Raw genomic sequence first — 12,383 nt, forward strand, 5'->3', positions numbered from 1 at the left:
TTTTGGCTGAAATAAATTTCCACGTAAGCCACTTCATTCGGCTATCAATTGTGACCAGGTCGCTTCTGAAAAAGAGCTATAAAGCTCAGTGAGCCATACCTGGTGAAATAAATATTGTTTTAAACAGTTATTTTTATAAGAGACCCAAGGACTAACACGCATTGATGCCAAGACGTACTTAGCCAAACTTACATAGGCTTGCATATAAACCTGTACTCTTGTATTTTCGTCATAGACTTGGCAAATTGCGAGAATTGGCAATCGCCTGATGACGCTGGTTTTAATCAGCAGCGATACGTCGTTAACTCAAATAGTAAATGTGGATTTACTCTCCGAAACACCGGTGTGCTGAAGTAATAACTACTGTAATGATCAAGTTTTGTTCACGTGACGAACCTTACCGATTGTCTGTGTCGGGTGGAGGCAGGTTTACGACATGTCTACATTTATGCGATCTAACCCATAAAATATTTTTATGAATAATAAATAAAATAAACCTCGATGCTCCATTGAGTGTTTCTGGCCTGCACCAGTGGCATATCCACAGCCCTTAGAATTGCATCTTGTGTCTCCTCTCAACACATGCAGAAGAAAAACACTAAAGTGTCGGGTTCCCTTCTCTGGGATATTAGTACTAACACATACCAAGGCTCTAATTTATTAATTTCCCCTCCCCTTTCCCTCGGAGATTTTCCCAGCATCCCACATTTACTTGAAACCTGTCAAATAAATACAGCTCTCTCTTTCTCTCTCGCATTGCTGACTGATTAAGGATGGTGATGTCTGCAAGGAATAGGAGGCCCATTAAAGCTTAAAATGGCCATGCTGTGTCCACGAGGCAAGGGAATGGGTTTTGCAATTAACCCAGGTTGCCCACTGCAGCCCCTTGAGCTGACAGTCTGCATGCAAAATGAGCTTCTGGATATGTCATGCCAAGGTGGCGGTGGGGGGGAGGGTGTGGAAGTTCGGGGGGGGGGGGGTCGTTGTTTTGGACCAAGTGGTTCACTGGCTGTGTCTTCATCAAGGAGGAAGTAACAGACAACAGTTCATTCTCTCTCCGGTTGTGTATTTTTGTTGTACGTTGGGATTGTGCCGCGTGTCGTTCGGCCACGGTGTCTGGCGTGCGTTGCTCCGCCTGCACGAGACGCTTCTTCGGTAACTGAATTCAGGCTCAAGCCTGCTTGGCTTCTGAGACGTGACAAAGAGTGTGGGGGCGCACGCCCGGTGATTTTATCATTTTTCAAGTGTCCTTTACCCCCCCCCTCCGTCGCCCCCCCCTACCCCTAGCACCGGTTACATTTTACGTGATGTAATATTTATTTGCCGATTAGTGCGCGTCTGTTTAGAGCACTTAACAACAAAAAAACATCGCCATCGTGACAAGGGTTGTGAAACTTCACACGCCGCCGTGATGTGATTACATTTTTTTTTGGTGGTGGTGGCGGTTGTTGTTGTGGACGACTGCGTAAAGAACGAGGAAGCAGACAACCGGTCGTCATTTTCACAGCAAGGCAGCCCTCGCTGTGACGCTCGCTCGCACAAAACACGACGCTCACCTCAAAGCAACAGGCCCTCCAACATGCTGGCAAAAAAAACGTGAAAAGTAAGAGTCTAAGGAAAACGTCGTGGGCTTTTATTCGTAATGTGTGCTAACGCAAATGGGCTCTGGCATCTGGGGGAAAGGTAGCCCCCCCCCCCCCCCCCCGGTTAACACGAGAACGCGTGGCAGGTGCGCGCCATTGGCGCGTGTCCATTCGACTGCAGGGGTCCCCAACTCCCCGGGCCGCGGACCGGTACCGATCCGTGGCCTGTTAGGAACCGGGCCGCACAGCAGCAGGAGGTGAGAGCGGTGAGTCCGCGCGTGGGCCGCCCTCATTGTTTTATTGTTCACCACTTCCATCCGCGCATCTTTCCCGCACTGCGCACTTGTCTCAGTCAGAGTCTTGGTGAGCCCACAAGCTGCGAACCCCGAGTAGCCAACCTGAGTAAAATAACAAGCGTCGCTGGAGAGCTTCTTTGAAAAGGGGGAAAGACCCAATGATGATGAACCCCCCCCCCCCCCCCCGGGTCCGTGAAAAAATTGTCTTCAACGAAACCGGTCCCTGGTGCCAAAAAGGTTGGGGACCGCTGCAGTAGAGGACGGTACGAGGGGGGGGGGGGGGGGGCACACGTAGCCGTCAACCCCTTTTCCAGTGTCCTAGCCTATTACAGACCAATTCGCACCTTATTGGTCACGACGTGCCCGTATAAATCTCAAATTTCGTCCTACAAAGTCCCATCACAAGGGAGAAACACAAACATTGTTTGCCCGTATTGAAACGGCTGTGCGCCGTATGAGCCTAAAAACTCATTTCGCTGCACAAGAATATGGAGTTGACAGCTATTGGGGGCAATGGCTCTGGGAGAGTGCCCAGGCACGGGTCCACGGATTCACAACAACAACAAGCGCCATCCGCCACTAAGTGGTGGGAGGCATCACCACGGCGCTTGTGCCAGGCTATGTGCACGTTAATGCCACGTGAAGTGTCGAACGCCCGCTGGCAGGAATTCACGAGACAGACCCAGGTGCCACGCGTCGACTGACTGAGACGACTGGCCGATGCGCCACCTGTGCCCCCTACTGTGCAAACTCGCTGTGTTTTATCCACTCGGCGCTCCGCTTGTTGTTGTGAGCCACACTCCTCTGCTCTCCGTTGTTGGAGGGCGACTATCTCCAACTGCCCAGCAGCGTCTTTCACGAGACTCCTGCACAGAGGCCGATCTTGACACCGCTGGTACCAGTCATCGGCAAGTCCACTCAGCTCCATATGCTCTTGTACCACACGGACTCACACCCCCACCACCCCACCACCCTACCAGGCGCCCCTCCCCCCCCCTTTGCGAGAGACCCCCACACCCGCATTTACATTTAGACACAAAAATCGCGCACGCACGTTCCTTGCCAATTTGCCTTTTTTTCTGATCTCAAAAAACCCCACATGCCATTCATCACACGAATGGATAAATTACTTTTTGCGTTCAAGTGGGTGTGTGTGGGGGAGGCGGAGGGCGGAGGGGGCTAACGTTTTCATACATAGACACAACACAAAGACAGAAGTCAAATATTTACAACAGAGCCTTTCACAGACGCTCATAGTCGATTGATTTTGTTTTTGCTTCAGGACGCGCGACTAAAATGTGTCGTAAACCTTCCCTCCACCCCCCGACACAGCCACCTAATAAAGTTGCCACGTGGATACACGTGGCCAGTTTTTATGACAGCTTCTGCAGCACACCGGTGTGTCCGAGACCAAATCCACGCACATGCAATAATTGGGTACGGGCATTTCGCTGGTAGTTGCAACCAGCAAGTGCTGTTAGCGAGCACCTACGAAGGCAGGCACGGTACAAGAGGGGGTGGGTGGGCCAGCACCATCCCCGACCGCCTTCGTCTCCCACGGCGATGTTGAGGCTGAGTCGACCGAGTGAGAGGCCCAGGACCGTTTCAGATAATCGTTACTGATGCTGGCCGTGAGCGGGAATCGAACTCGGGTCGCTGGGTTCGTGGTGCAACGCGCTAACCACTACACTACCGCTCCCCGCATCGAGCACACACAGACACATGCATACACACATAAAAACAAACCATACACAGACACACTAGGAGAGTCACAACTGCGGTTTACACAGCCTTCTATGTCCTAGCAAGCTAGGTTCAACTCCTGTTCATTCACAACAACCGTGACAAAGTGGTACCTGAACTTGGGCTGGACCTCTCGTGGGTTAATTCGGCCTTAAATAATGAACAGCAGGTCGCGGAATGTGAATGGCGGCTTGGGGAGACAAAGGCGGCTGTGCAAGTGCGGCACTGACCACACCGCTGCCCTGGAGGAACGAAAGGCTTCTCGCTAACAGCAGTCGCTCCGGCAGTCTTTACGCTAATCCAGGAAACACTTTGTGCTCTTACTATTAGCTCTTTCGGTAAAGTCACGTAGGTAAAAAATTAAATTAAAATTAATAAAAAATAAAATAATAAAATCACGACGTTTCGGAGGCAACACAAGTCTCCGTCATCAGGCGGGATCGTCACAGCCAGATTTGCAGCATTATTTTTTTTTATTAATTTTAATTACATTTTTTACCTACGTGACTTTACCGAAAGAACTAAGAGTATGAATCATTGCAGTCACGAAAGCTTCAAATCAAACACTTTGTGGGCAGTGTTTAATTCTTGGCTTGATTTCTATTCAAGAATCCAGCTGATGGTAAATGTAAAACAAAATATTAAAATGCATTTATCCTGCCAAGGCCATGCGTTGCCGTACGACGCTTTAATGACATTACAGCAAACGCTTTTGAATCCAGAACTTTATTACAATACAAAAAAAACCCAGCTTGGCTCATACACATTACAGGGTGTGTGGGCTACAACACTGCGGTGTAAGGCTGACTTGTATAACCGAACAGCATACATATATAACCTTTGTCATAAAAAAAAAATTAGCTCTTGTTTAAACAGGTCCACGCGATAACTCACACGCGCGCGCACACCAAATGCCTTGAGTGGTAAGAGTGGACACTGGACTTGTGGTGTCATTGGCGGCATGCGGGACAGGAGCATCGCCCTTGCCCACACGCGCGGTGCGGTGTAGAGCCTAGCGCAGAGGGCCACACTCTGCTCGTCAGGAAAAGAATAAAGTTCAATGAGCTGCTCAGGAAACGTTCAACTAGAAGCGAATTGCGTGTTTGGCTTCCGCACCAAAAGTTTAGGGGTCATCCCAACCGGACTTTTTTTTTTGTATTTGCGGACATACATAGCCTCTGTGGCACACACGCACGCTTTTGCATGGAGATGCGAATGCTTTTGGGACCGAGTGGATAGACACAGCCTGATCACAGCTCAATGACTTCTGGGTCCAGCAGAAGGAACGGAGATATCGTTAGTGATCAAAAGTCCAACAAATAAAAATGCTGTGAAGTTAACCGTGCAGCGACATTGTCATGTACGATCAAAGATGAGCATCGGAGGGGAGATTTTTTTTGGTGCTTTTGAGGGGACCAGCCAAACAGCGATTATTGGGGATTGTCTACAAAACTGTTGTACACCAACAACGAATATATCGCAAATAAAACAAGTGCAGAGCCACGATTCTTACGCGGCCAACGAATTAACTGCAGGGTTTGTTTGGAAGGTTCGCCCTTCTGGACTCGGGCATCACCACAGGGTCAGATGAAATGTGCTCACACGGACATGGCAAGAGAGGATGGGGGGGGGGTACCCACTGCCCTTACCCTCATCGATCTCCCTGCAGAGCCACGACGGTGGTGGGCGCTGTGCGAAGAGCGCAGGGCAGGGCTGGCGAGCGAGAGACAGGGACGCTGTACCGTACTCCTGCTCCGGAGGATTGTCAGGTTCGCCGTCGACTAACGCATATTTGTTTTTCCCCGTGGAGCGACCGTGAACCATAGCACACGTTTAAAAAAAAATAATACTAAGCTCGACGCGGAATAAACGTACACACGCACGCACGCACACCAAGAGCCCATCCGCCTGTCACCACCACCACCACCAGCGGTCTATCGGACAGCATTGTGTTTTTTTTTAAATCAGGGGGGACATACATTACTGTATTATTTATACATTACAGTTACATACATTAATGGCTGAAAAATTAAGTCTCTCTATACATTAGTTTATGTGTGTGTGTGTGCGAACCGGTGTGTGTGTGTGTCCCCATGTGTCGTGGTTTTAATGAACCGCGAGGAGCTTATCCTCACCCCCCCCCCCCCTTTGACCCCTCCACCACCTCTGCCGCCACCACCACCGGCGCCGCCACCACCACCGGCGCCACCACAACGTCCGCGTGCCCCACCACGTGTCCTCCTCGTCCCCTCCTCGGCTTCACAGGCGTCTTGACAGCGGTGGGGCAGCTCAGCGACCGGCTCTTCCTCGCCGGGAGCCCCGCTAGAACCTCGGAGCGGCGGGAGTTGGGGAGGCGCGCACTTCCCGCTCGACCTTCGCCGCCACCGCCTCCTGCCGCCGCTTCGGTCACCACCACCACCACCCCCCCCATCGCAGCCGCTTGTGTGACCGTTCTGAGGTAATCACCACAAAATCTCGGCCGCCAAAGTTCTCCGCAGTTTTTTTGGTTCAAGAGGTTTTTGTTTGTTACGAAATTTCCACGACAACGCCCCCCCCAACCTCCTCCCACCATCCCCTGCCCACCCCCCCCAAAAAAAACTTTTTTTTTTTTTAAAACGAAACAGACGAACGGACGAAACGTACAGACGGGACGAATATGAAAACAAAACCTCTTGCTACTGCTGCTGTTGCTGCTGTTGCTGCTGCTGCTGCATCACTCCTGTCTGCTGTTGAAGGGTGGCGAGGGGCCAGGGATGGTGCTGCGAGAGGCGCTCGGAGTAAATTGCAGGGCAGCTCCCGCGGTGAATTTCCACAGCTGCCCCCGCCACCGCCGCCACCTCCTCCTCCTGCACGCCCAAAGCCGCCGGCCCGGCCCGGCCCAGTCACCCCCCCCACCCCCGACCCACAGTGCAACTCCGACTCCATCGTCGCGAGCGTCGGCTCGTTTGAGACGGCGAATCCGGGACGGGCGCGCGAGGCACCTCCGAGTCCATCGCGCCGCTGACGCTCTCACATGGCGTAGTGGTCGAAGCTGCCCAGGTACTCCAGGGCCGCCTGGTAGCAGAACTGATACTGGTCCTGTTCGATGTCGCACAGAGAGAAAGAGAGAGAGAGCGGGGCGGCAGAGATGGCCAACAACCACAGGCAGGCAATTACTCACGGTGCAAAGTACCGAGCGTCATCCACAAGGAGCATAAAACCCATCCCGCGAACTCCGGTCATCCTCGCAGCGGATTTTCGGCAGTCACCGAACAAAGACGGTGGTCACCGCATCGCGCACTTCCAGATGCTCTTCTGCAGCCGTCTGGAACGCTCTTTTTTTCCGACATTAGGAAGCCACCAGAGCTTTGAACTTTTACTTCTAGAGTGAAAGCTCATTTGTCTAGAACCGCTTTTTGTGCTTAATTTGTTGTCCTTCCCCCGCACCTCTGATTAGCATGGTTGGGGCTATGTGCGGTGCGAAAGAAGTTCAACATACCACCCCCCCTCCCCGCCGTCAAACTTATTGTACCAGCTTCATTATTCAAACACTGCCCAACATGTAATACTTTTGAAATTGGGCCTACATGAATAATCACACAAAAATACATTCAATATTATCTGTCTGATAAAAATCTATAAAATACCAAGTTTCGGGGTCTCAACGGAAGGAGCGGTGGGAGGAGGGGGAGCGGAGGGTAGTCACCCCCCATCGCCCCACACAGCCCCATCTTGGATCTGCCACTGCCCAGAGCAGCCTCCTTCATTCGTTACATTTTGACAACTACGCATCTTTTGTCACCCCAGCATCATGTGGCTCGCAGCCATCACCCAGCACCTACTCACTCAACATCTTGCTCCACGTGCACGGCATCCCAGGAGCAGCCTGCGCCTCACCTCCCTCGACCCAGAATACGTCATCGCGTATTGGGGCCGAGTAAACTTTGGCCCCGTGACCCCTGCCCCTTTATTGTACCGGTGATTGCACAAACCTCCACCTGGCATCCTCCACTCAGGGCTCCTGATCCAGCACATGCTGCCCTTTGCCTGGCCCATCACTACCTATGCCTGTACATCACACCCTTGAACATCACCCCCTTGTACATCACCCCTACCTCTTTGTGTCCCTTCACTGCTGGAAGAGGGCCTCCCCACACTGTGCAGGTCATGGTGATGGTGGGGGGCGGGTGGAGCTACTTGACCATACCAACTTACTGATTGGTGCGGGTTTGGAGAAGGGAAGAGAATATAGATGTGGGCGCATAGAAGTATTGTAGATTCAAAGCTTAATACTGGTAGGATCCTCCTGGTTACACCAGCCCACAGGGGATTATTGTGTCCGTCGTGCAGGGAGGGGCTGGGTGGGGAGGGTGGGGAGGGGCTGGGTGGGGAGGGTGGGGCTGGGTGGGGAGGAGAGGATGGGGAGGGGCTGGGTGGGGAGGGGCTGGGTGGGGAGGGTGGGGCTGGGTGGGGGGTGGGAGGTGTGGGGCTGGGTGGGGAGGGGTTGGTCACCCCGTGGTGCCCTTATAAAACTCAACGTTTAACCTAGTCACGCCGGCTTGTGCCCACCCTCACAGTCGGGCATATTTGCGGAATACACCACGCCGCCGTTGACCCTGGCCATTGACCGAGCAACCCAACGTTCCTACCAGCTCCCTCCGCAGGAATGTGTTTCCTGCAGTCACGAACCTCGACTGTTTCGATTGCAACACAAGCAATCGATGACGACTGCTTGTGTTGCAATCGAAACGTCGTATTCTATTATGATTTTATTTTATTTCTTTCTACGTGACTTTACCGAAAGAACCAAATAGTAGAAGTCTAGTAGTCTATCACATGATAATTGTTTTTTTACCCTTTTATCTGGCAACAAAACTGACACCTTTTTTTACAAGGAGTCATGTTTGCATTGACCACAGTACCTGCGGTCGGAATGCAAACAAAAAAACACAACTCTGATAATGTATGCACTGTCCTTGAAATTGATTGGTCCACACCCGAGACAGCTTTTCTTAGAGCAGTGCATACATTATCAGAGTTGTGTTTTTTGTTTGCATTCCGACCGCAGGTATTGTGGTCAATGCAAACATGACTCCTTGTAAACAAAGGTGTCAGTTTTATTGCCAGATAAAAGGGTAAAAAAACAATTATCATATTTTGCCACTGGCAAAGCAGGTTGCAATAGTGGTACTCTACCACAATTTATTTTTGCTTACATTGCCCTCTGCTGCTCTTCATGCAGTCCCGCAAGCCGTACGGACAAACCTTGTGCATGGCGATCGCCCATCCAGACGCAGCCGAGGTTCAACCCTGCTCAGCTCTTGCCTTGATGAGATTGAGCACGGTGAAATATATTTTGGGCGACAACTCATTTGGACAAAAGGCCTAAAGGCCACAAAGTTACACATTGCTCGTCATCAACACCTCGGTTCTCTGGCTTAATTCCAATTCGGAATAATCCGTCAACCTCGGTGAGCGCGAGAAAGCTGCTCTCCCAGCGAGCCCTTGTGAACGGCAGACTGACGGAACGACCCGGGGTGGGACAAATTACTTTTTCTTACGTAACGTAGATCTGAAAACCTTGACGACAGAACCTGCCAGGTGTGACCGTTGCGACGCCGCGGGGCGTGAGCGGTGCCAGCTGGGGAAGGCCTCACCTCGGTCTGTATCATGGCGGCGCGCTGCGTTCGCAGCATCTTCACCGTCTGGAACACGTCGACGGTCCCCTCGTAGCGCATTCGCTCGAGCACGATGCTCAGCGTCACGAAGACGCCCGTCCGCCCCACGCCAGCGCTGCCAGGGGGCACGCGCACACGACAGTCCCGTCCCTCAACCGTGCCACCATCGTCGTCGACGTCGTCGTCGTCATTGTCGCCATCATCATCGTCATAAATCATCATCATCATCGTCATAAATCATCGTCGTGTGTAACCATCGTCATCGTCATTGTCGTCATCGATCATCATCTTTGTCATCAATCATCATCGTCGCAATCATCGTCGTCGTCGTCATCATCACCGTGTGTCACCATAATCATGATAGTCATCATCGCCACCATCGTCGTCGTCGCCATCGTCGTCAAAATCGTCGTCGTCGCCATCGCCATCGTCATTGTCGCCATCATCATCGTCATAAATCATCATCATCGTGTGTAACCATCGTCGTCATCAGCGTCGTCATCGATCATCATCTTTGTCATAAATCATCATCGTCGCAATCATCGTCGTCATCATCATCGTGTGTCACCATCATCATGATCATCATGATCGTCATCATCGCCGTCGTCATCGCCATCATTGCCGTGGTTATCCAGCCATTGAACAAAGACGGCCACGGCATCACGTGCCTTCAGATGCTTCCTGGAACGTTCTTCCATCTGATATTAGGAAGGCACTGGAGCTATGCACTTTTGCATCAAGACTGATTAACTAATTTCTTTACAACTGGTTGTTTTGTTTAATTTGTTGTCCTTTCCCCACAACTCCGATTATCATGTTTGGCTTTGCACTGTGCGAACGAAGTTCTAGATACAGCATCGTCGTAGTCTACTGTACATCATCATCAGCAGCAACCGCAGCAGCGTTACCGAAATCATTATCGGCTAAAGCAGCAGCAGTGACATCATCATCATGATCGATATGATCAATGGATGTGCATGTCCAGTGTTAAAAACCAATACACCCTACAGCAACATCCCTTTGGAGGTGGGGTATAAATAATAGATCATATTTATGATGAGGGATTGAATGCGATCATGAAGATCATCAGTAGCAGCAGCAGCCTCAGCAGTAGCAGCGGTGTTGCCAGCACCAAGCTTTATTTACCAAGGCAGGGCCTCAACTTGAGGGCCCATCTATTCCCAGGGTATTTTGGCCCCCTTGTCCACATTGGCCAGATATCTTGTAAGAGGTTAGAAAAGCAACCCATTACCGCTTCACACGCAACCTGCCGATGTACTTGACTGCTTCGGACCCATTGACACTGCTGGGTGGACATTGGTGGTGTTGGTTGTGAAGGGTGGGTGGGGGTGGGTGAATTAAAACAAAAACTTGCACCATCCTTTCAACCGCTGCGCTGAGAGATCGATTTGAACCGGCGAGACCCTCTGGATTTTAAGTCCACTGCGCCTAACCCATTACAACCAGGTGCAGGTATGAATAATAAATGACGGTGATGATGATGAACAATGGGCCCGGGGGGGGAGAGACCGGTCGCGAGCGGTCACCTGCAGTGCACGGTGATGGGCCCATCCTGGCCAAACTGCTCCTTGGTCTTGTGCACCTGGCCGATAAAGTCGATGAAGCCCTCGCCCGACTTGGGCACGCCCTGCTCGGGCCAGTCCGTGAACTGGAACTGACGCACGGTGCGGGACTGTCCGTCCTGGTAGCGGGGGGGGGGGTAAGGGTGGGATGGGGGAATGAGGAGATGGATCCCATGTTTCCGCGGCGAAGCAAGGGGTGTGACCGTGGCTTTTACGTGAATAAAAATGTGTTTTTTTTTCCTACACTCGCAAAAATGTGTTTGCGTGAGTTGACTAACTTGTAACCAGTGAGTGTATTACATTAAGGCCAATCATTCATGCTTACATTAAGAGTAATTTTTATGTTGCGTTTAATTCATTGTCCTTCCCACGCACATCCGTTTAGCACGGTTGGCTATGTGTGGTGCAACATTTTAGCGTTCAAACATGAAACAAAAAATGACATGAGATTCCAAAACCGTCCACAAAAAAACTAAAATTTTTATTCTAATTACGAGCATAAGTAGTGACAATATCATCACATCGCTGTGGAGAAGCAGTGAGGCGTGAATAACTAATTACATGCTTTGCAAGAATATGCCGTTGACTCTGTCACCGCCAGTGGGATGTGTCCTCATGGCTCAATAAAACAATAGCAACTGACATCGAGCAAGTGGGTACCTCCTCCCTTGGCAAAGCAAACTGCGAAAGGATAACCACTGCCTTTGAAAGGAAAGCCTTCTGGGGAATTCATAAAAATGTCTTGGAAGGAGCAATGCAATCATTCGGGTAGTCCTGGAAGGAATAGACACGTTCAAATAATCCAGGCTTACTGAGTCAGGTCAAGTAGAGGAAACTGCAGAGAGTGACCGATCTTCCTGGTCGCATGTCTGAAATATTGCCAAGGACGGTGGCTGGAGGGAGCATTGGAAGGTGCCAGAATCCGAATGGACATCAAACATCAATGACAGGACGGGAACGGAAGCCATCTCGGTTGCAAGACCCAACGACGGACAGAGCGAAGCGGAAGAGACCACCGCTTGAAGGCAACGGTCATGGCTCCAACGGCCCAAAACGGCGAAGCGATCGAACTCACCCTGGCGTCGGTGACCTTGAACTCGCGCAGCACGTACTGCGGCATGTTGTACTCGGCCATGGGGTCCACCACAAAGTACTGGTAGCGCGCCGAGCGCTCCGCTGGCCAGTACTGGTGGCACTTCTCCTGAGGGCAGGAGGTGGGGGGTGGGGGGGGGGCAGGGCAGGGTGACAAGCTGCACTCACACCTTGTAGATTTGAAGCTTTCGTGACGGCAAGGATTAATACTCTTAGTTCTTTCGGTAAAGTCAAGTAGGTGAAAAATGTAATAAAAATTAATAAAAATAAAACTATGAAAATCATTGTTTTATTTTTATTAATTAAATAAAACTATGAAAATCATTGTTTTATTTTTATTAATTTTTATTTCATTTTTTGCCTACGTGACTTTACCGAAAGAACTAAGAGTATGCACTCACACCTTAATTTGCACCCATTTTAAACTTA

At 50.8% G+C, this 12,383-nt stretch overlaps 1 protein-coding gene across 9 annotated transcripts in view; it reads right to left on the minus strand.

Annotated features, from left to right (window-relative positions):
- Positions 1–6,215: 6,215 nt before the first annotated feature.
- Positions 6,216–12,383, minus strand: part of LOC144941126 (receptor-type tyrosine-protein phosphatase delta-like) — a 613,380-nt gene continuing 607,212 nt past the window's right edge. For all 9 annotated transcript variants that reach the window (XM_078867646.1, XM_078867648.1, XM_078867645.1 and 6 more), the window contains 4 exons: positions 11,938–12,063; positions 10,827–10,981; positions 9,259–9,394; positions 6,216–6,700 (listed from right to left, as the gene is read on the minus strand). In XM_078867646.1, coding sequence (XP_078723772.1) covers positions 6,632–6,700; positions 9,259–9,394; positions 10,827–10,981; positions 11,938–12,063 — 486 coding nt within the window. In that variant the 3' untranslated portion in view covers positions 6,216–6,631. The remainder of the gene's footprint in view (positions 6,701–9,258; positions 9,395–10,826; positions 10,982–11,937; positions 12,064–12,383) is intronic.

Source organism: Lampetra fluviatilis, chromosome 24 (genome assembly GCF_964198595.1).
Source record: "Lampetra fluviatilis chromosome 24, kcLamFluv1.1, whole genome shotgun sequence".
NCBI classification, from domain to species: Eukaryota; Metazoa; Chordata; class Hyperoartia; order Petromyzontiformes; family Petromyzontidae; genus Lampetra; species Lampetra fluviatilis.